The 24457-nt window shown below is 39.0% G+C and overlaps 1 protein-coding gene across 15 annotated transcripts in view; it reads left to right on the top strand.

The window, feature by feature from the left end:
* The window catches only part of DLGAP2 (DLG associated protein 2), a 453855-nt gene that overhangs the window by 99782 nt on the left and 329616 nt on the right, over positions 1-24457 (top strand). For 4 of the 15 annotated variants that reach the window (XM_090136313.1, XM_090136314.1, XM_090136312.1 and 1 more), the window contains exon 1: positions 22687-22780. The exons of 8 other annotated variants lie outside the window; for them this stretch is intronic. In XM_090136313.1, coding sequence (XP_089992439.1) covers positions 22778-22780 — 3 coding nt within the window. In that variant the 5' untranslated portion in view covers positions 22687-22777. Of the gene's footprint in view, positions 1-22654; positions 22781-24457 lie in introns of those variants that run through there. 3 more of the 15 variants (XM_090136326.1, XM_090136323.1, XM_090136324.1) reach the window with 1 other exon arrangement.

The following is a 24457-nucleotide window of genomic DNA, read 5'->3' as shown; positions in this document are numbered from 1 at the left end:
ATGATTTCATAATCACAAATGGTCACCTTGAAATTGATATTAGAACATGACTGTTTTCTTGCTTGCAAGTGATTTTGAATAAATTTATGGACCTGCAGAAATAAGAAAAAAAAGACACACACACAAAAAAACAAACAACCAAAAATTCCCCCACCTTAAGATCTAGGTAAAATACCTCACAGTCTGACTTCGAGTTTAATCTTTGGGTTTTCAGAGATTAAGGGGTAATTAGGTTGAACTAGATAAGCATCATTCCAGAGTGATAGCATTATGTAATACAAAGTTCTTCAAATTATTTGGAAAAAGTAAAATAAGAATATGCAGACAGACTGTATATAATGTAAACTTTTTGTAGTGATGAGAACAGTTAGCCAACGGAATGGCCATTTCCATAGCAAATTCTTCATTTCTCCTATTCAGGTCTGATTTCTATCACATCTATCATAGAAAAGGAACTTGGGTTTGACCATTCCAGCTCAGGGAAACCAGGCCTGTCAGTCACAGATTTATTTATAGAATATGCATGAGGCAAACACTATGACTCCTACCAAACGATAAACCCTCTGAACACCACACTTCTTAGCCTTTCTCACCTAGTTTTTTTTTGGAAATTGCAGGCTACCTATTGTTCAAATACCTTGCTAGTGCACGTCAGGTAAATCTAAAGATCTTAATCTGCTCTACTTATTTACTTGCGTAGCTGTGTGCATGCACTGATTGCCTTTAAGAACGTAATTGCTGTTTACCAATTTGGCTAAATATAAAATTTGATATTAGCTGCAGTGAGGTAAGCACTAAACATAAAAAAAATAAAAATAAAACATCCTCTCTCTTATTGCATGTAATTTTTCTGAAAATGATTTGAAGACTGGAATTTAAGTGACTAAAACCAGCTGCTGTTGCTACTAAGACCACCACATGGGCCCACTGAGCACTAGGAGGTTACGTTTTACACAACCAAGCTGACTGGAGTTTTTAAGTAAAATGTGGATGTCTTTGGAGAAAGGAGGCAAAGCATGATGATTTAGTGATCCTTTCCAGTTCTTTGTGAATAACGGACTGTGTGTGAGCAGCTTTGCTGGTAAATAAGGACTTCAGGAACAAGCTCAGTTTCTAGCTTCATCAGAGCCTGCTACTTGTACAGTGCAGCCTGTGTATTCTGCAACTTCCTCTTATGTTACTATCTTATTACCAGCTATCTGTAACTTCACAATTTTTAACTTTCATCTTTATGTTATCATGGATGGAGCTTTCTGTCTTTTCTGTCAGTTATGTAGATGAACATCCTGAAGAATGGTTTTCTCTCAGTGCCTTTGAGTGTATCTGCATGATGTAATATGGAATAGCAGGATGTCAGGCTGTGGCTTGCTGGATCCAGTGAGCCTGCATCATAAAATACTCTAAAACTCTTCTGATCTAGTTTTGTACACAAATAAGCATGTGTGCTCTATTCAACATCCAATTGGTGAGTTTGACAGCAGCCCTGCTGAGAAGAATGTGGGGTCCATGTGAATAAAAAGCTGGACATGAGCCAGCAGTGTGCTTTTGCAACCTGGAAGGCCAACTATATCCTGGGCTGCATTAGAAGAGCGATGGCCAGCAGGGAGAGGGATGGGATTGTCCCCCTCTGCTCTGCCATCGTGAGGCCCCATCTGGAGTACTGTGTTCAGGTCAGGGGCCCCCACTACAGGAAAGATTCAGAGCTGTTGAAGTGGGTCCAGAGAAGAGTAGGGTTAGGGTTAAGGTGGTTAGGGTTAGGGTTAGGGTTAGGGTTAGGGTAGATGATCAGAGGGCTGGAGCACCTCTCCTATGAAGACAGGTTGAGGGAGTTGGGCTTGTTTAGCTTGGAGAAGAGAAGACTGTGGGGAGACCTCAGAGTGACCCTTCCAGTACTTGAAGAGAGCTTGTCAGTAGGGTGGAAACTGACTTTTTACATGGGCAGATAGTGATAGGGCAAGGGGGGAAGACTTTAAACTAGAAGAGGGAAGTTTTAGGTTAGATGTTAGGAAGAAATTCTTTACTCAAGGGGTTGTGGGACACTGGAACAGCTGCCCAGAGAAGCTGTGGGTGCTCCATCCCTGGAGGTGCTCAAGGCCAGGTTGGATGGGGCTCTGCTACACCTGGTCTGGTGAGTGGCAACTCTGCCCATGGCACAGGGTTTTGAACTAGATGTTCTTTAATGTCCCTTCCAAACTAAGTCTTTTAAAAGTATTAAAATATAAATATTTCAAAACCAAATATTTCACACTTTTGATGCGCATGAGATATGAGATAGTTTCTCTAAACATTAGAAAGTACTGAATGGATTAGCGCAGTATTTGTCTTGTTGCACATGAGAATTATGTGATTGTTGTACAGGGACTTGTGCATGTCTTTAAATAATTCTGCTTGAGAAAGGAGGGCTTGAGCCATTGCTGAGACATTGATGAATGCAAGTCCAAAATTATTTTCAAAAAGAAAAAAAAAAGAAAGTGCCAAGAGAGCAATTAAGAAATTTCATGTTAAAAAAAACCCAACCATACAACACAGAAAAACAACTGTGTCTAAATATAAATGTATTTTTGTTGCATTTACTTAAATTTCTAGGAAAACATCCACCCATGTCAGAAGTATGTCAGAAGCATGTAAATGAATTCAATCATATGTGATAGCAGAGGTGCCAATGTTAAATAAGGACATCATTAGAATTTGAAACAGTTGTTCTGCAAACATTTATCAGAGACAACCATGGGTTCCTGACTGGTTACACTACTCCTACCATGCAGGAAATCATTTCAGGATTAATTTTTGGATCTTATTTACTACATTTTGTTTTTTTTTTTTTTAGGATACACTTAATCTCACATTTGAGAAAAATAATAGGGAAATGAGAAGGTTATCTTATTTTTCTGACAGAGGGGTGTTACATTAGTGCGTTTTATTGATATGACTATGTTTTGTAAACTTGATGGTTTCTGAGTCAGTCTTGTCTTAAAATTGCAGTATTGCTGAGTGCACCCAGAGTAGAAAACTAGTAATTTCCACAATTGGATAAATATATAATGTTCTTGGGTTTTAAACATCTCATAACATATTTATCTTTCCTGCAAATATGAAGATAAGTTTTATAATGAGTTCCTGTAAGTTGATGAGCCTGTTGTTTAATAGTGAATCTACTGTTGTAGGCTGGAGCCATTGGCAAGGCAGACTCTGTGTATCATGCATTGCAAAAAGATCAATCCAAGAGTAGTTCAATCCAAGACTGTTGACAGCCTCTTAACTGAATTTTTTAATGGGAATGATAATGCTTGCTTCAGAGAGTGGAAATTTTAAACATTATTAAAAACTAAAAGCAATTACAGTGACTCAGAAAAAAAAAATAAATACAATAATTGAAACTAGAGAAGACTGTAATGAGTTTATAATGGTACAATAATAATAAAAACAAATAATAAGTAAAGGAAGATTACTCTCTCAAATATGTAAAGCTCCTGACAATAGCTAGTGAGCAGAATGGGTAAGATGGATGGGGAACATTTTGGAAAGTTGATGAGGTAGTAATTATCTATGAGTTGTGCTGCAGCGGTGCTGGAGGTGGCAAGAGATTGTCCTCTTGGAGGACATGTGGGCTTGCCAGAACTGAGCAGTCTCTGGATTGATGTCAGGAGATCGACAAGGGTCAGGCAACAGAGGCATGCAATCCACATCTTTCTTTAAAGTTGAATGCAGAACATGTTTTGAATTTTCACTCATAAATTAATTTCCCATAGTACCAATTCTATGCTGAGATACTATCCTATTTCATCAGTGCTATTAAAATTCAAGTGAGAAATTAGGTAAGAGAGAGATCTGAATGTTGTTCTTCTTTGTACTATGGACCCTCAAAGGTCTTCTGGAACTTCTGATTACAGTTATTAATATTTCTACAGACTTAGTGGTGATGATGCTGTGAGCTGGGACACATGTTACTGGAGTTGTATGTGCACTGGCTTCCACCAGGGCACTGCAGTGGGTCTGGCTGCCCTATGCTGCAATTCCAAGAGCGATTTAGGCTGGTGCTGACATGAGAAGAGCCACTCCTGAGCTTGTCTGGCCAACCGTGTACCCTCCCCAGCATTAAGTTGGTGTAAACATCTGTGAAAACATGATGTGAACTGCAGAAAGAAACCAATCCAGACTGAACCTTGTGCTTTTAACCTGCATCTATTCCCACTTGTGCAGCTGTAAGTCCTATTGCAATACTTCAGCCTGAAGAAGAGGAGGCTCAGGGGAGACCTTATTGCTCTCTGTAACTACCTGAAGGGAGGTTGTAGTGAGCTGGGGGTTGGCCTCTTCTCTCATGTAACTGGTGATAGGACTAGAGGGAATGGCTTCAAGCTGCACCAGAGGAGATTTAGGCTGGATGTTAGGAAATACTACTTCTCTGAAAGAGTGGTCAGGCACTGGAATGGGCTGCCCAGGGAGGTGGTGGAGTCACTGACCCTGGAGGTGTTCAAGGAACGTTTGGATTTTGTGTTGAGAGACATGGTTTAGTGAGTTCTGTTGGTGATAGGTGGATGGTTGGACTGGATGATCTTATAGGTCTTTTCCAACCTTGGTGTTTCTGTGATTATGTGATACCAGAAGAACCAAGTAGTGAAGTGTTGGCTGGCACTGCTGCCTCTCAGCAGTGCTGCTCGTGCAGGGTTAGGTGCAGGAATTTACTGTTAACATTTTTCTATAGCTACTTACTGAATTTCCAGAAGTTGTTGGGTTTTTTTTCCTTCATGTCTTCCAGGTTTAAGTCTAGATAAAAAAATGTTTTTTTTAATACTTAAAGGAACATTTTGTTCCTATCTAGGACAGAAAAACTTCAGTTTGGTTACAGGGCTTTGTTTTTACAGGGCTGGTAGATAGGTATTTGTGTTTCTCACAATAGTTTGACATGAACTCTTCTTGAGAATATACACACATTCTGCTTAGAATTTTTTAAACAGATTTTGTGTTGATTGTTTCAAATGGTTGCTTTGAACTCTTTTTTTTTTCTTCTTTTTTTTAAATTAGAATTGATGGATATGACTTCATCCAGATTGTCAATAAAGACCAAGGTTACATTTGTACTAATAAACAAAACCATACAGCACACAGATCTTACTGTTTCACGCAAAACCTTGTTAGTTTTTTTTTTTGGGTTTTTTTTTTTTTTTTTTGACTATCCCTTTCTCAGACAATACCTATGGCTGAGTTTGGCTGAGGCTCAGGACAAAACCTAGTGGGCAGTCACTTGGATGTAACCTCTCTGTTTTGGGGCATAAAACAGTATGGAGAGGTTGGACGTATTGACTTTGGTCAACATGACAGTGTTTCCCAGTGAATGTTATTTCCTGATATTGATTGGCAAAGGCCTTTGTGAGAAGGGGGAGGTTCTTTGTAGTCTGTGTTCCAGGAATGTATGGAATGGGTCTGACTGCAATTGGGATTCACAGGTTTTTGCTGTGATCCTAAGAAGAACAGCATTGAGTATCCTGAATTCCTGACTCATGAGGATTATTCCTTGTCTTCTTATTTCCAGCCCCCCAGTGGTGGTTCTGTATCTCAGTGTTCATTCTTCTGTGCCCCTCAGGCTCCCTGCTTTGGGTTCACCTCTAGACGAGGAGATCTGAGCCACTGCCTCGGAACTTGCCATTGTAATTGATACTAGTGTTCCCTGAGCACCAGATGTGCTTTGAACCCTGTGTATTAGTGCAGCTTTACTTAGTAAGAATATATTAATTTTTGAGAAAGATTGCAAACTAATGATTTGAGCCAGCTGAAGCAAAGGAAGGCTTCAAGGGTTTGGGTCAAGGCAATAAATGCCGTACATTCTTGCTTTGGTTCTCATTTTGCACTGAAAGGCACTTTGGCATTGACAAACTCTATATCTAAAGTAAACTTAGTGTCTGGAAAAAAAGATCACTGCTTCTTGGTTATCATATCCACACATAGTAATAATAATAATAATGGGCATTGCTTGTATGTGAGCATTCAGGTCTATCAATAAGCCTCTTAAAATATATAAATACGCCCTGAATTCAGAGAGCTGTTTGTTCCTTTGTAGTCACACACAGATCTGCATTCTTCATGTGTCCCCAGTAAAAATGTAAGTGAAGTTGACAGCGATCTATTTTGTTTAAGAATGGAGGTTGTATTATTCTGAAAGTTCCTTTGCAAATGTTGATTTTGTTAATGCCATATTTTCTATACTATTTTTTGGCAATTTTCTTGTCTTGACCACTTTTTATGTGCTTTTAGCAGATGTTGTTTGAGTGCTTCATCTTTCTCTGCTATTGCAAGCAAACACTCAGCAATGGCATCTTGAGGCATCTGTAGTGCTTCTGCTGGAAGTGAAAAAGATTATCTCCAGGAATCTGAAAGGGGCATGGGTGCTGAATGACCAGCTTGCAATGTGGTAAAGGATAGTTACAATGACTTGCAGCTTGCTCTCACCTAGAAGATGTGCTAACTGTTTGAATAACAGCAGTAACACACTGGCAGCTCATGTGAGAGCATCCAAGGCCAATGCAGGGCTGTTCTATGCCCCAGTGAGATATATCCTCCAGAGGCTCCCGATTCTGTCAGCTTGTTCCACAGCCTCTGCGCATTAAGCTTGATTAAACAGAAATACACATCGTGCAGTGGGGCTGCACATAGCTGACTATCGTTCTAAGGAAACATTGTGAAATTAGGCTGACAGTTAGAAGGAACAAGGGAGGTAGTAATTTTTCCACTAGATTTGTTGCTGCAAGGAGGAAGATGATCAGCACCAAGAGAGGGGTGGCCAGCAGGGAGAGGGATGGGATTGTCCCCCTCTGCTCTGCCATCATGAGGCCCCATCTGGAGTACTGCGTCCAGGTCAGGGGCCCCCACTACAGGAAAGATTCAGAGCTGCTGAAGTGGGTCCAGAGGAGGGCCACTAAAATGATCAGAGGGCTGGAGCATCCCTCCTGTGGAGACAGGTTGAGGGAGTTGGGCATGTTTAGCTTGGAGAAGAGAAGGTGTGGGGAGACCTCAGTGCGATTTTTCCAGTACTTGAAGAGAGCTTGTCAGTAGGGTGGAGACTGACTTTAAACGAGAAGAGGGGAGACTCAGGCTAGATATTAGGAAGAAATTCTTTACTCAAGGGGTGGTGGGGCACTGGAACAGCTGGCCAGAGAAGCTGTGGTTGCACCATCTGTGGAAGTACTCAAGGCCAGGCTTGATGGGTTCCTGGACAGTCTGATCTAGTGGTTGGAAACCCTGCCCATGGCAGGGGGCTTGGAATGAGATGATTTTTCTGTGTGACCTAATCTAGGTGTTCCTGCTCCAACAGGGGGGGATTGGACTAGATGTTCTTACAAGGTCCCTTGCAATCTCTGACATTCTGTGATTTTTGAGGTCCTTTCCAAAGTAAAACATCCTATGATTCTATAACCATGTCATCTGGGCTGTTGACACCCAGGCAAGTTCCAGTGTGATCACTGAGCAGCTCAGTGCCAAAGTTTTTGGCATGGAGGAGACTGTAGCACACCTCCAAAATCACCTATAACAAATGATTGTGATCTGAAATGCCAAACTATAATGCTACGGTATGAGACCTTTTGTGTGCATAAAGGATTTACGTACAGCATTTTAATGTTTTAGTGCATTATCTACTTTCTTTTGATTATAATTTGCAGTAACACAGGATGCAACTTACAGAAATTTAATTAGGTCATTAGCTTGAATTAAGATGCAAATAAGATATATATATTTTTCAAATTTGTTGAATGCACAAAATCTTTCAATGAAATGTTAACATACAAATATTTTTCGTGCTATTTCTAGTATGATTTCTTTGCTGTTGGCAATTGAAAGAAAAGGAATTGTAGTTGTTATTCTTTGTTAAGCACATTTTATTTTGAATATTGCAAAGTGTATTGAATGGAAATAATTAGCTCTTGATCTGTCCTGTTGGGCCTATGCATAAGCCCAGTACATGCAAAGAAAATACCAATTATAGTTTTCTTTCAGTTAAATCTTTAGGTCTGAATAAGAAAGGATTTTTCTATTTCAATTTTGTCAATTAATATAAATATTCCTCATCATTGTAGCTGTTGAAGAAGTCTCAATATTATTTCAGCATAATTCTAAGAAAAAAAAAAAGCAGAGAAAGAAATTATTAATTCCAATATTCACAACAATTAGAAAGTTAATGTAAAAAAAAAAAAAAAAGAGGCAGCCTGTGAGCAAAAGAGGCTGCAGTTTTATTGTCAGTCACATTAGGATTGCAGATACCTTACCACTTTGCACCCATTCATTATATATGTAAAAGCTGGACCAGAGGAAACCTCTGCATGGAGTTCTGCGTGGGTATCATGGGCACAGAAGAAAACATTCTCTTTAATTAAAATGTGGCCCTTTGCAAGGTAGGAGCCCCGCTGAGAGAATGGGTGCAGTGAAGTTATAATTATAGAGATGTACTCTGTTAAAGTGAACATCAAGCACAGGGAAATTACACATAACTGACTGAAATTGGCATCCTGAAAATAAGGTTTTTAAATCAACTTTAGTGTCTGGGAAGCTGATGTTAAGCTACAGTTAGTTTCTCCCCACCATCCCCACTAGAGGCCAATAGTTTATATTTTTTGCCTAAAATATCTGTTCTGTTTACTGTTCCTGAGAGAGAAAAAGTATACTTTTATGATATTTGATGGTCATGTTTGCAAACTTTAGTACTGAAACATGGTGAAATTCTCATCTGTGTGCACTGGTTTAGTATTTCCCTTATATTATGGGGTGAGTCTGAGGTAAAAACCCCCAGCTTTGTTCTAGGAGTCTAATTCTTGTGCCAGATTTCCTTTGCAAATTTCAAGTGAACGAATATCTCTAACAGGCCAATTCCTTTCTCTTTCTTGCATTCTGCAAGGACTTTTATCTGTTTTCTCATTGATAATAGGAGCATCCTTTTGTTTGTCTTAGAATAGTTTAGACACAAAATTATCTTGGATCTAGGGCATCAGTGCAATGCTGTTTTGTTCAAGTTTTTTACTACAGCTGCCTTGTCCTTCAGTCAGGATTTGGCTTCTTTGGGTATCTGCTGGAAATCTGTATTAGCACTAAATGAGTGATCAGTATGATCACACTCAGGATATTGCACAACAAGCAGGCAAATTAGCTAAGATGAGGCCCAGTGCACAATTTAAACGTAGCTGCTAATCATCGAGAATACTGTATTAACAAAAATAGGCCAAGCTTGAGAGAATACCACCTGGTCACCATGCATGAGCTTCCTACACTATAAAAGAAAACGAGTGTTCATTCTGCACACTTAGTCACTGCATGTCCTTCCAGCCTGGAAGCTATTCAGTACATTGCTGAACAGCTGCAGACTTTACTGGATGAGAATTCTATCCTGAAATAAATCTTCACGGAGCAACCCAGTGGGGCACTCAAACTGTGCTGATTTGGCTAATGTCATTTTGCACAAACACACTGCAGGCTGAAATGAATCAAGACATTAACATGAGCTTGTGAATTTAACACATCCATACAATAGGTATTCATCATTCAAATTCTGCCAATAACAGAATCATCAAAAGTCTTGCCTATAGCAGGATGTAACCTGCTTTATTTTGTGTACTGATTAGCTTGAAGATAAATGCTGTGAACTACTGGTTTTGGTCTGTGTGCCTGTCTTGAAGTTTGCTATTCCTGTTTTGGACCCAATAGGTGCTTCTCAACACATCTCTGCTTCCTCTGCATATTTGAATAGTTGATTAACGACAGATTCTTGTGTCTGTCCATAGTGTTTAATTTCCTAGTAAGAGCTCATTCATTGCCTCTTTCAAGTTTACCAATAGATGGTGTAGAAAGTGATGATAATTCTTTAAAGATTCATTCAGATCATAGCTTTATTGTAGACTAATTCCAGCTTGAAATAAGTTATGCAACACACCAACAGCTTTATAATGGGTAAATAAAATAAAAATACATTCAAGTGCCTTCACTAAACAAGGCATCTGACAAAAAGACTTCCTTTTACCTCAGCCATTCTTTGGTATTCTAGCATTAAGTAAATTTTTTTGGAATATACTGTTTAACGCAGCTGTTTGGTAGGAGGAAGTGGGGGTGTCTTCAGTGAAACACAGAAGTTTTGCATGCAAAGACTGCTATTTTTGTTGTGCATTAATATTCAGATTTGTTCAAGTTAAAGTGAATCAAGAAGAAACAAGTGTTGTGATGAACAGATTCTTGACAGTTAACAGTTCTCTGACAGTGATTTCATGACTAAGTGTCCTTATCTTAGTATATAGCCTGCAAAATTAATGGCAATGTGTAGCTCTCAGAGAATAAAGTGAAACCCATTATGATGTGGGGATTTACTGATTTTCCTTTTTTTGCTATTATATCTTTATTATTCCTGAATCTCTATGTCATGAAATGTAAATTAGATTAGTTTGACTTTATCTACTTGATGTTGTTAAGCTTTGTGACATAGGACCTAAAATTTGAATATAAATGTTATTTCCATTCATTTAGTACTTGAGTAAAATAGACTTTGATATATAAAGAATCAAGCTTACCCCATAGATTTCAGATGGAATGAATAATAAAATATGCTTTCTCTTCTATTTCTATGATTCTGTGATTCTATGATTCTCTTAGAGGTGAAACAAATAACCAGTGCATAGTTTAGTGATCAGAATTGTCTTGCTCTTATCTTGCTTATCCTCTCTGTTCTGTTGTTCCGTCAAAGATTGTCTTTCTCTAAGGCAGTGAAAACTGTCCAAGTGGACACCAGAGAACTGACCAGTTTTCTTAAAATTCTGCTAACATCTGAGCAATTTGGAAACCAGTTCTGGAGAAACTATGGCTTGAAATGTAAGCTAGCATTTATACTCTCTCTTATTTCTGTCTTTTTCTTCTTTTTTTTTTCTTTTTTTTTCTCTCACCAGTTGCAAAACAGTTGGTAAACATTGGCCAGAAAGTTCAATTAGAGCAGAAGCATTTTTGGGTTTTCTTTCTGTCTCAAACATCAGAATGAGCCCCAGGCTTATGTTTTCCCTTCTTGGATGGTCATGGGCATGTGATGTTGACAAGGGAACAAATTCTTCCTGAAATCAGAAGAGTTGAAGGATTGGTTTGTGTCATTGATGGAATAAGGTTCCTGGGGAGCTTATGCCAGCTCTGTGAAGCTCTCACCTGTGCACACTTGCACACTTCTTGTTCTGCTATGTTCCTCTTACATTTTGCAGGAGAGGAAGGTTTGAATTGTGATGAGACAGCTGGTGCAAGGGTAACCTGCATGTGAGCGGAGGGTTCTGCAAAGAGTTCTTCCTTTCTCGTTTGCAATTAAAAGTCTCACAGATTGCTCTGTCAGAGAGCATTATCAGGGACTGGGATACCTGCTACTGCTTGCAGAGTTAGACCAGTACAGCATTTGGCTAACAGAAAGTAATACTGACTAATGGTATTAGCAAAACTATTTCAGTCTCCCGAGGCAAAGCTAAGCAATAAGCTTTTTAAAAGAACATATTTTTTATCCTGAAACCTTTTAGTAGGCAGTCTGAGAATATTACTGTCCCAGACATTTTTCTTTTTGATATTGTTCAGTTGTTATTTATGATAACTTACAATGCAGTAGCATTGGTAAGCCATTATTAGCCAAGTCCCTTTGTGTTGCACACAAGAACTCTGCTGGTAGTTGCTGTTCTCCCCATCCCTCTATTCTCCTTGAATATCATGCCAGGAGTCATGTCTGTATCCGTTGTGAATAGTAATAGACCTGGAGGGAATTGCCTGTACCTGAATTTGCTTTCTCTTAAAACAAATGAGACAGAACATTTTACTGACGCCCATTTCTGCTGCCTGCTTGGAACACGTGGTTCATGCCTGTGGCTGCTCGTGCTTCAATCTCTTCTGCTGCTTGCAGCTCGGTGTTGTTCTTTGTTTTGCACACTTTGCCACTCTCCTACTTGTTAAACATAACAGACCAATGAATAAGAGTTGAGGTCTGTCCTTTTCACCCAGACAGATATGACTGTAAAAAAATAACATCTCTGAAATAAAAGAAAATTGGTAACTAGAAAATAAGCCACTCTTAAAATGAGTGATAAACTGTGGTCATATGCTTGAGGATAGATTTTAACCCCAGACTTGCACCACAGTGCATCTTTATTTTGACATGCTCCTGGCATAGAATAGACAAGGAACATCAGATACTGCTTCTGAAAGAGCTTATTTACTGCTGGGACGCCTGCAGAGTTCTTGTAGCAATGACCTGAGGACCCCAACTCATTGCAGCTTCCAATTGCAGGGCTAGTCATTTTAGAAAGCCAGGACAGGCTTATAGATTTTCCATGTGCTATTTTCTCTCTAATTTAGAACCATTGCTTTCTCAATGACATTTATAAAGGAGTCTTAACTGCTTGCAATTTTATTTAATAAACTAAAATTTTGCTTTTATGTTACATATTAACTTGCAAATAAGTCCTCTAGATTTCTGATATGCATTTTGCAGTCAGAGTAAAATATGGATATCAAGATGGAGTTGCAGGCTTAAAGAAATCATAATATCAGTAATTCTGTTGGTTATGAACCAAGGACTACTGCAATTGTTTTGCCTAATCTTCTATACAATAGACTTCATAGGACTTCCTTTAAATAATATTTACGTAAAGCAGACTGCATTTTTCAAGGGGAGAAATTCTGATTCTGATTTAAAAAATACAGACAGTTTAATAAGAATTGCCCTTTTATTATTATCTTCCTAATGCACATCTAAGCCACATACTTGACAGAGGTTTTCTTCAGTGCCATTTCAATCTCCATTAATACTTTTTTAATAAAACTTATTGCAAGAGTGTAAATAATACTTAGTGCCTTTCCAGGACTTCATATTAATTAAGCTGAAAATACTTCTTATTTCCTTATGTAGCTTATAATGGGGTAGTCATTGCTGTCTTTGTATCTTTGTGTGTGTTTGGATTTCCTGAGAATGGCTTTGTTTTGAGTAACATACTTTTTATTTTAAAGAAATACATTTGAGAAGCAAAACAGAGTTGGTGACAGTATTCACAAATCTTTTATTCTGAAAAATGTGAAATCATTCAATTTACCATAGAAACTGCAAATGAAGGCAAGAAGGAGGACACTGGCTTGATAACTATCTCTAGGACTCCAGTGGAGTAGCACAAATAAAAAGTCAATGTTTTCCAAATAAAACAGTCTTTAATTGTTTTTCCCAGGAAGGACTTCTTGCACATCCATGCTTATAAGCATTCTTCTGTGCTTCAGCTAGCTGCCCACTCGCTTTCTCTCTTTAAAGACATCGTCTGTTCCAATTAGCATTGAGAATTTTCAGTCTCTCATTAAATTCGGAGCAGTAGGCAATTTAATCAGGTGGTGATCGCTGTAACATTACAGAAAATGACCTTCAGAATTCATATCTTAGAAATTTGGATACTCTTTCATGAAACACATTCTTAGTGTTTTGTTAGTTCTCTTTGGGGGGAAAAAAGGGGCTTGTAGACTGAACTGGAATATGTTTAAAAGCAGGAAAAATGTATTTCTCTATACACCATTGTCTTTAAGGCCAATCTCCTGCATATCAAGCAGATTGGAAATTTTGTCTTCCCTCCCTAAGCCCTGTTTGTATACTTACTGGGCGAATAGACAGAATAGGAAAGCTGCCAGTCCCAAATGAGTGTTTAGTTTGGCACAGTGCAGTTCTGATGAAGCACAGTAAGCCATTCAGTGCAGTTGCTACCTGTGTTCATTAGGAGTTGGCAAATTATAACTACCCTGATATAAATAAGCCATTGCAAATTTGATTTTTAAGTAAGCAAATTTAGTGTGTGTTACAACCCAGATCCAAAGTGACCACGTTTCCCTTACTGTATTCAGATCACAAATTTATATTTTATTCTCCCCATTCATTAAGCACATGTTGTCCTTCCAGAATCTGGAATTTGAGATTAGGCCTGACCCTTAGTCTCAAAACTCTGCACCATCTCCAACGTGAGGCTTTTTATGTGTGATCCAAAGTTAAAACTGGGCAGGTTCTCTCTGTATTGTCAGAATCACATAAGGTGAATAACAAATTGGACAGATAAGTTTTGACTTTTCACACTCTTTTAGCGCTAATGGAAATTGGGCGTATGATTTAGTGTAGTATGTCCAGTGTATTTTCTATTTCTTCCCTACTAGTGTTGTCTGAAAAGCTAAATATCTCCTTCTATGATCTCCTTCTATGATCTAGTGACCCGCCTGGTGGATGAGGGAAAGGCTGTTGATGTAGTCTACCTAGCGGGCTTCCGGCTTCAACTTCAGCAAGGCCTTTGACACTGTCTCCCACAGTATTCTCCTGCAGAAGCTGGCAGCCCGTGGCTTGGACAGGTACACTCTTGGCTGGGTAAGGAACTGGCTGGAGGGTCGAGCCCAGAGAGTGGTGGTCAATGGAGCTAAATCCAGCTGGCGACCGGTCACGAGTGGTGTTCCCCAGGGGTCGGTGCTGGGGCCTGTCCTTTTCAATATTTTTATTGATGACCTGGATGAGGGCATTGAGTGCACCCTCAGTAAGTTTGCAGATGACACCAAGTTGGCTGGAAGTGTCGATCTGCCTGGGGGTAGCGAGGCCCTACAGAGAGATCTGGACAGGCTGGAGAGCTGGGCTGAAGCCAATGGGATGAGGTTTAATAAGACCAAATGCCGGGTTCTACACTTTGGCCACAGCAACCCCAAGCAACGCTACAGGCTTGGGGTGGAATGGCTTGAAGACTGTGTAGAGGAAATGGACCTGGGGGTGTTGGTTGACGCTCGGCTAAACATGAGCCAGCAGTGTGCCCGGGTGGCCAAGAAGGCCAATGGCATTCTGGCTTGTATCAGAAGCAGTGTGACCAGCAGGAGTAGGGAAGTAATTGTTCCCCTGTACTCAGCTCTGGTGAGGCCGCACCTTGAGTATTGTGTCCAGTTCTGGGCCCCTCACTGCAAGAAAGACATTGAGGCCCTGGAGCGTGTTCAAAGAAGGGCAACAAAGCTGGTGAGGGGTCTGGAGCACAGGCCTTATGAGGAGCGGCTGAGGGAGCTGGGATTGTTCAGTCTGGAGAAGAGGAGGCTCAGGGGAGACCTTATTGCTCTCTATAACTACCTGAAGGGAGGTTGTAACGAGCTGGGGGTCGGCCTCTTCTCTCGTGTAACTGGTGATAGGACTAGAGGGAATGGTTTCAAGCTTCGCCAGGGAAGATTCAGGCTGGATATTAGGAAATACTACTTCTCTGAAAGGGTGGTCAGGCACTGGAATGGGCTGCCCAGGGAGGTGGTGGAGTCACCGACCCTGGAGGTGTTCAAAGAACGTTTGGATGTTGTGTTGAGGGATATGGTTTAATGAGAACCATTGGTGACAGGTGGATGGTTGGACTGGATGATCTTATAGGTCTTTTCCAACCTTAGTGATTCTGTGATTCTGTGATTCTGTGATTCTGTGAAATATCTTTTTCATGTTGTGTTATATTGAATTATACAACATTATTTAGCACTGCCAGCCGTAAGGGAAGATACAACATCCCCTCACACATCTCTATCAGAAATACAGAAGTATTTATGTCAAGGAAGTGGTTCTACTACTGTTTCTTAACAGAGGTAATGTAAAGGTGTTGTTGTCATAGCGGTTCTGCTTCTGTTCTGTGAAACCTGAATCAGTTCCTTGCAAGAAAATAATACCAGTTTCACGAGGTCAGAATTAACGAAGAGGCACTAAGGATTTCTACCCTTGGTGGATTAGAGAAATTAACAAAAAACCAGCATGCCAAAATTGAGCATCCCAGTTCTATCTTCACATACTGCCTGAGTGCACATCCAGGAAGAAAATTTGTCAGTGAAGCAGTATTTAATACTCTTTCTTTCACAGTTGGTGAATAACAAAAATGTTCAGCAGAATGAATCTCAGGAGGGAGGCCAAACTCAAGAGGAACTAAGTGGAAATTAAAAACCAATAGAGAACTTTCAGTGACTGCTTATCTAAAGAGAGATGGGTTCCCTTTGCTGTCTTCTGGATAAAAAATTGCTTTTACCAAATAGGAATCCAGAGCATTAAAACACTGGCCAGTGATACTGTAATTCACTGAATATTTTCAGATTCTGCTTTAAGCAGTTGTCTCTAAGCAACACATCAGGCAGTGTTGCAGTATTTCATATGGCTATAGAATATATACATTTTTTTCATCTAAATAACAAGATTGTTCAAACCTTTGAGGACAACTGTGTCAAATGGTGGATTAGTTGGTGAAAGCCAGAAGATCGATATTAAATTGCTTTGACTCCTCATTATAGGACTCAGCTGGGGAAGCTGCTCATCAAAAACACATTGAAATGGAGACAGAAAGGTAAGATTAAGAAACAGAATGCTTTTAATATAATTTAGCATCTAAAATTATCAATGAGTTAAAAAACATTTTGTTCAGTAAAGCATGGTTTTAAGGGCATACCTCTATCCTTATTCAGAGATATGAATAACTGGGTGTGCAACAAGAGATTAATTGAAGAAAAGTCTAGAGGGAATTTTACAGATGTCCAAGTCATGAGAAACTTTGCAAAAAGCTTGTGAAGCTGCCCACAGATTTTGAAGCTGTGAGAAATCTGAAATGCCATGGATGACTATGATGCTATTTAAAATTGCTGAGGTTAATGGATGGCATGGTGGGTATTACGAATGTCACTCAACTGCGCCGCTTTTCGATAATATAGTTTGCTCTTCAAATGATATTAATTATGAAGCACACACAACCTGAGACAACGTAATGATGCTATTGTTCCTTGTATGAAAGCACTTGTTTATCAGTGCTGTACTTAATTTCATGTTGTACATAAGAAGATGCTACTGCAGATACGCTTTTTTATATGCCAGTAGAACACCACAGTTTTCATCTTTGCATTAGAGCAAAGTATAGTACAAAGCTTCAATACCACTTTTATTATGTTCAAGAATGCAAACTGCGCCTCATTCAATACCTTCTTTATTTTAGAAAATGAGTAAAGGCTTTCTTCAGTCCAGTGAGTCTTCAATACCTGAAAGTTTCTAATTAATATTTTTTTTTCCAAACATATCTCCTGTTATATCTACTGCTGAACTATTTTGGTCTGAATCGAGACATAAGCAAAATTACCAAATCTCATTAAACTGGTGGCATAGGCATAAGAGCTGGCAGATGGCAACAGCTACAGAAGGGAGTGTAGCCATAAAGCCTGGCCTATTTTGAACTAAAGTCCCTTCCATTCCTTTTCCTTTGGGAAGTGTGGATAACAGCATTTCAGTTTTATCCTCGATATGCTAATATGTGTGTCTTAATAATGTCCAATTAAAATGCATATGTGTATTTTAGTGTTATGTTCTTGTTATGAACAAATGAGGCCAGAGAACAAAGACCTCTTTTAACTCTTTCAAATGTCACAAATCACTTTCTACAGTGATAGACTTCGTCTAACATTTGTGGCCTCTATGAGGAGAGATATTACTCCTCAACTTGAAATATTTCTAGAATTTCAGTGGTACCCTCTCACTTGCATTTGTTTGATGCTGATCGTGTGAGATATGTCATGCCCCATCTCCCACCTGCCCCGTGATCTACTTTCGACTAAAGGAAATGTCGGGGATTGAGATGTGTTTTTCATTTACTATTTTGATAGCAGAATTTAAAACACAATTGAGATTGACTATGCTCCAGTATTCCAGGAGCTTTGGATCTCATTTTCTGTCAGATTGTAGCTTAAGTATTTTACAAATTCTAAAATTATTGCTGCATTTAGCCATTTCTGAGATACTGCGAGTAAAACATTCCCTGCCTCTGCATTACAAGCAAAGAAGCACTGATTTGATAATTTGAAGGAAAGTTATTGAAGATACACACTAGTGTTCATTGCTCTGAGGTACTAAATTGCAGAAATTTCCATTATGCTCCATTCCCTCATACCCATCCCTAAGAAACTATTTTGTTGAAAGATTAAATTGATATTACAACAGTAGAATTCACAGCTATTGTTCACCTCTTTATTCAGTTGCTGACTGACCTGTGAGTACTTCCAGACTCAATAAAGGTTAAAATTGTCTCCACATACCAGTGTGGCAAAAAAGGGTACTCTGATCTCTTTGCTAACAGATTTTTGTGAGGTGTCTCTAAAGTAATAGCAGATACAGAAAAACTGAAAAAAAAATAGTTCAGTAAGAAAAAAATATGGAAATTGTTGATATTAAGAAAGAGAAAAAATGAGAAAGAATACCAGTGGGTGCTCCATATACTTACTTTGAATTACCTATCTATCAAGGGAAAAAACAACCAAATTACAAGTTTTATTTGATGAACTGAGAAATAACTTTGAGTTTTTTACACACACACATTCTGAAAATGGCTTTTTAATCCACAGTTCCGATTTGGTTTGGACTCAGTCTTTGATGACACATGTTTTGAGTTAGAAATATATCTTTTCAGCTCAGTACTGGCTGAAAATTATCTTACTGCTAGTGATCTATGTCAGATGACTTCAGTCCCTGAAAAATACTATTATAATGAGCAGAAATCTATTCAATTTTTTATATTTTCTCTGTAGGATCATTTTCTGAGCCCAGTAAGTCCTTGTCCAGCCACCTCATTTAGAAAGGTGGCCCCATTAACACTCATGATTGTTTGCTCATGTATGAGCAAAACCTACTGCTGCTGCCAGCACTCTGTCAGATAAAAGATGATTAACCGCTGAGAGTCCCAGTCTGGAAAGTGCAGTCTTAATGTCCATTTCCCTTTCATTATTATTTTAAGCAGACACATTCTGTAATGATCCTCTATAGGGAACAAAGATGCCTCCCCAAATCCCATTAGCTCTGTTCAGAGCTCCTGGATTGATGATACACATGCACAGCCCATGGGTTTGCACTGGGTCATCACCCTACATTCTGTAGCCAATTCTTAACCTGCATGATTTCCTCAAACAGGTTATGGCTAACACTTTCTGAAGAAATGGAAGAGCTATTGAAAAAAAAATAAAAAATGATGGAACAACAAAAAATAGTCACATGTAACCTTTATTTTTAGTGCTTGTTTACTACTATTGCTTGGGATTGTTTAGAAGAAGAGGCTCAGACAAGACCTACAATTACCTAAAAGGAGGTTGTGGTGAGGTTGGGATCAGCCTCTTCTCCCACATAAGTACCAATAGGACTAGAGAGAATGGCCTCAAGTTGTGCCAGGGAGGTTCGGGTTCTACGATTCTATTTTATTGTCCATATAATCATTTGAATTGGAAGGGACCTTTAAAGGTTATCCAGTTAACTATTCTACAGTGAAGGGGGACACCTGAAGCTAGATCAGGTTGCTCAGAGCCCCATTAAGCCCTATCTTGAATGTCTCCAGAAATGGAACATACATCACCAACAGACAACCTGTTCCAGTGCTTTTCTCCTCCAATTATAAAAACCTTTTCCTTATATCTAATTTAAAGCTACCCTCATTTAGTTTGAAACCATTTCCCCTTCTTCTATCACAACAGACCTTGCTAAAGAATCTGTCCTCTTCCTTCTTTTAGCCCTCCCCCCCCCAATGCTGTCAGTGTAACCCAAATTCAGAGAATACATAGTGCACTGAATACCCCATAGTTATATTGCAGTCATCACTAAAAGCCAAACCTGGAAAGTTATAAAATTATCTGTGTCACTGAATCCATGAAGGCTCTGCTAGGTCCAGGTGTGTCTGACATTTAAGCCATTGGAATGCTCAGAGATAAAATGGTGGGGAAAAAGATCAAGTCACAGAATCACAGAATGGCTCAGGTTGGAAGGGATCTCAAGGATCATAAAGCTCCAACTCTCCTGCCACATGCAGGGCTGCCAACCTCCCCGTTTAATACTAGACCAGGCTGCCCAGGGCCCCATCCAGTCTGGCCTTGAACACCTCCAGGGATGGGGCATCCACAACCTCTCTGGGCAGCCTGTTCCAGCACCTCACCACTCTCTCTGTAAAGAATTTTCCCCTGACATCCAACTTCCCTCCCTCAACTTAAAACCATTTCCCCTTGTCCTGCAGTTATCAACCCTTTCGAAGAGTTGATTCCCCTTCTCTTTGTAGGCTCCCTTTAGGTATTGAAAGGCTGCAATGAGATCACTCCGCAGCCTTCTTTTCTCCAGGCTGAACAAGCCCAGCTCCCTCAGCCTGTCTTCGTGGGGGAGGTGCTCAAGTCTCCTCATCATCTTCATGACTCTCCTCTGGACCCTCTCCAACAGCTCTCTGTCTTTCTTGTACTGGGGGCTCCAGACCTGGACACAGTACTCCAAATGGGTCTCACAAGGTAGAGAGAGACAATCACCTCCCTGTTCTTGCTGGCCACCTCTCTTGTCTTCATTGTTATCAGTACATGAAGTACAGTATGCCTTTAATTTACCAGATCGAGAGATTTTTTTCAGAATTTCTATCTTAAAAGGCAACATTATCAACCACTGTGTAGTCCAACTGAGCATATACTAGACTTCTGTTGCCTTGTATGTAGAAATCAACCAAAGTCACCCAGGAGGCAAAAACCATGTCTCTCACGAGGCATCTGGCTTGGGTCAAGAGGATATAGAATTTAACTCTATGGGTCTTGGTAACAGATGGCCTCTCTTAGCATTCATCTCTGCTCTTATGAAATAAGAATACAAAGAATATCTTCACACATATGCTTTAAGAGTTAAATAATTAATGTTTTGAGTAGCTTAATGCAAAAAAAACAAAAACAAAAAAACCCCACACTTTGTATGATTAAGTACTGCTTTAATTAATTAGTTTAGGAGCTTGCTAATATTCTTTGTGTGCTCCTGCTGTTGTTCATTTAGAAGAATGCTGTTCAGTCTTCTCATGGGAGTATGCTGGACGGTGCATTCAGAACACAACCACAGCCCTCATCTTGTCCCTCTAAATGAGACAGAACTCATTGTCAATTGGAGAAGTACAATTTCTTTGTATCTTCTCCTCTTTCAGATAACTTCTTACTGAGTTTACTATGCTGGGATGGCCAAAAATACTCATTTTTCTACAAAAGTATTAATTGGAGGGACTTACATAAAATGTAGAAACTCAAAGGAAATATTGGTGCTGTTTGACAGAACTGTGTGCACAGTCATAGAATAGTTTGGATTGGAAGGGACTTGAAAGATCATCCCATGAGCAGACACCTTCCTCTAGACCAGGTTGCCCAAAGCCCCATCCAACCTGGCCCTGAATAATTCCCGAGTTTCTGTTTAAAATTGTTATTCCTTGTCCCTTCACTATCAGCAATGATAAAAGCCTTTCTCCATCTCTCTTATAAGTGCTTTTTATATATTGAAAGGCCATGATTTGATATCACTGCCTATTTTCCTAATGCTCTTATTGATTCTTGGGATCTAATGGATCGGATACCTGTCTTAAATTATTCCTGATATATCACTTGATATTTGGTATCCTGAAATAGAGATTGGGAGGATTCTACTCAACTTCTTCTGAGTAGAAAAAGTAGACTGAGGTCTTCTCAACTGGTTCATTGTGTCCAATTTCATCTCTTTTATTCTATATGGGAGATATCAAAGGGATACAGTGCAAGTCAGGTCCAATGCCTAAATTCCTATCTCACTGCAGAAATAAAAACAGTTATATGTGGTTGTGCAAGTTTGTACACCCAAATAGTAATGGCTTTATTTTCCAAGCTCTTCTTTCCACTGAATATTGAAGATAAAACACTCTTTATTTAGAAATGCAGTGCTGACTTTGATGGGTATGATGGCTGGTAATAATGCCAACAGCAAGTACGGATCACTGTCCTCTTACATTTCAAGAGAAAACAAATTCTTCTGTAAACATATCTGTTCTTCAATAAATGAGAGATAGAATTGCAGTCTTTTTTTGTGATAAGCTTTTATAATCCAGGTTCACACTATGCATAGGTTTCTGAAATGGCATCCTTCAATTTTAGGAAAAATGTATATTTGAATAGGAAAAATAGATAGTGGAGTACAATTTCTTCATGAGGAAATAGTGCCTGTTCTATTTTTCTTCTACATGTTGAAGTGAGAAGGGAAAAGAGATTATTTTATGATTCAGTGCAAATATGTCTCCCAAACTGATAAGCTTTCAGATTTGCACACTGAGACCACTGTACTTGCTAATGTCTCAAATATTTGAAGAATTTTAACCAGAGGGATATTTCTTCTATGCCTGAATGTATCTGCTGTCTGGTGTAGGTGGACAGTCACCCCTGAGCCTTTTAGGTTATTTCTCTAAGCTAATCCTGAAAGTAAGCTCTACTTTTAACTTTCCTCCACTTCACATCAGTTCCTTTGCTCATGTCTTTGGGTGCTAACTCTCAGCCAGGTGGCTAGCACAGTGGAGCCTGATTCCTGATTGTGGCTTCTAGATGCCATGGAAACAGAAATAAATATTTTTATCTTTTTTTTTTTTTTTTTTTTTTTGGTATTTCATGTTATGTAAGTGCACCGGGAACAATGCATGGCACAGGGAATGCAGTAACTGAATGTGCTGTGCAGAGCTTACTCTTTGTTGCTTAGCAATTAAATGTATGCACGTAGCACCAGCACTGACAAAAATGCTAATAAAAGGTGACAAGTTATATCTCCAGAAAAAATTACACAATTAAGATAAAAAATCTCTGACAAGATACAGGAGCAGTAGCAAATGGTACATACTGATAGATCTTGTCCCTCCTGAAGGCAAGATCTTCAGGTACTGGCCACTAGAGGGGCTGAGATGATGGGAATAGAAGGTATCCACATTTATAGCATGGGCTACAGACACACAGTTGTGCAAACATCATGGTAAGGCTTTTTGTTGTTGTTGTGGTTGTCCCTTTATTATCTGTACATATTTTTTCTCTGTAAAATGTCTAGAAACATGGTCTGTTTTTCTGTTCCATTTTTTTTCTCCTTAGTGTTCAGATTTGCAGCTTTTTCAGAGCATCTTTTTCTGACTCTCCTAGCAGATCCTTGTGTCACTGTATAAGATCTGATTTATATAACAACGTGCAACCTGTCGTCTTAATGTAAAAAAAAATAATAAAAAATTGTCTATAAAATTATTTCTTTGATAGTACCAAACTGCTTTATTTGTTCTCTTGATTCAGAGCAAACATGAAGCAGAGGAACTGCATTGTAGGCTGCATTTACCAAAAAATCCCAGCAGTTAACGACACCTTTGTTTCTGGGATTTGTATGTTTAACCTTTCCCTCCTCTCTCATCTTTAGTCTTCAAAAATCTCTGTTGCTTGGGCTGTGCTCAGGAAGTGCATTGGTACTGGACTGGTTAATCCTTACTAAAGCACTTGCTTTGCTGTGGGTAAACATAGTGCTCAGGTTATTTTAGACTTTTATCCAAACCAGCTTGGCACAGTGTTGCATAGAATTCTTTTTACTACACGTGTGAAGAAATTGTTTACAAGCCAGAAATAATTGCTCTTAAAGAGTTTGTTGGTGTCTGTGGTATTTAGCAAATATTAGTTCGATGCAGAATTTCAGTAGTTTTACTTCTAGCAATTCTGATATATATATATATATTTTAGAGCTGTCCCTCATTAGCGTTCAGCTCACCAAAGTGCTGATTCTGCCTTTGACAATCTGCCTGCATAGTGAATTACAGGATCCGGGCCCAATTTTGATGTATTTATATTATAGTCCATTTCATTTCAACTGAATGCAAGTACTAATTTGGCCGTACTTGCTTTCAGTGTTATCTCAGTTTGTGCCAAATCATCAGACAGTCCATTTGGAGTTTGGCGGGCTTTGCTGAAACTCCTGCATTTTTGGTCAGATGCTATTGAAGATACTTTTATCTATCAAACAGAAGTAGCCTACCTCTTGGCTTGGTTTAGCAATCCCAATTTCCTATCTCATGCCTTAGAAAATAAGATGATACTGGACCCCGAGCTTATATAAATCAGGTTGTATTCTTTGTAAATAAAATGAGTTAAACTAGTTTTAATTCATGTACTATACCTTTTAAGAAATTAAAAGAAACACAAAGTAAAAATAATGATGACAAGTCGAAACATTAATTGTCTTCTCTTCTCTGGCTTCTTTATGAGTATATTGGTAGAAGAATAATTGAGACAACACTGCATGTAGAACAGAGCTGTTGTATGATGCTAGCAGCAAAAGACGATTCAGAGAGATTTTTCTGGCTAGTTCAGTTTGTATGCACTTCGCTTCTTAATTTTTTCCAAAAAAGGAATCATTTAACTTGTGGTAAGCAGGTAGGAATCATCCCATACAGATGAAGCTGGACCTAGACCCCAAGCCATCAAGGTTAATGAAATCAGAGTGCAAGGCAGAAAGACTATGGAGGAGCAACAGATCATTGTTCTAAAATATTTTGAGTGTATTTGGTTGTGATCTTTCTGATGAGATGGTTTACAACTTGTTCAGGACATTGAATCAAACATGCAGGAAAGGAAAGATATGACTCCACTGGGTTGATATAAAAACAATTTTTTTCTGATT

The sequence above is a fragment of the Phasianus colchicus genome, chromosome 2, assembly GCF_987193195.1.
Source record: "Phasianus colchicus chromosome 2, bPhaCol1.hap1.1, whole genome shotgun sequence".
Taxonomy (NCBI): domain Eukaryota; kingdom Metazoa; phylum Chordata; class Aves; order Galliformes; family Phasianidae; genus Phasianus; species Phasianus colchicus.
Note: the sequence above shows the minus strand (reverse complement) of the source record. Positions and strands in the feature narration are given on the sequence as shown.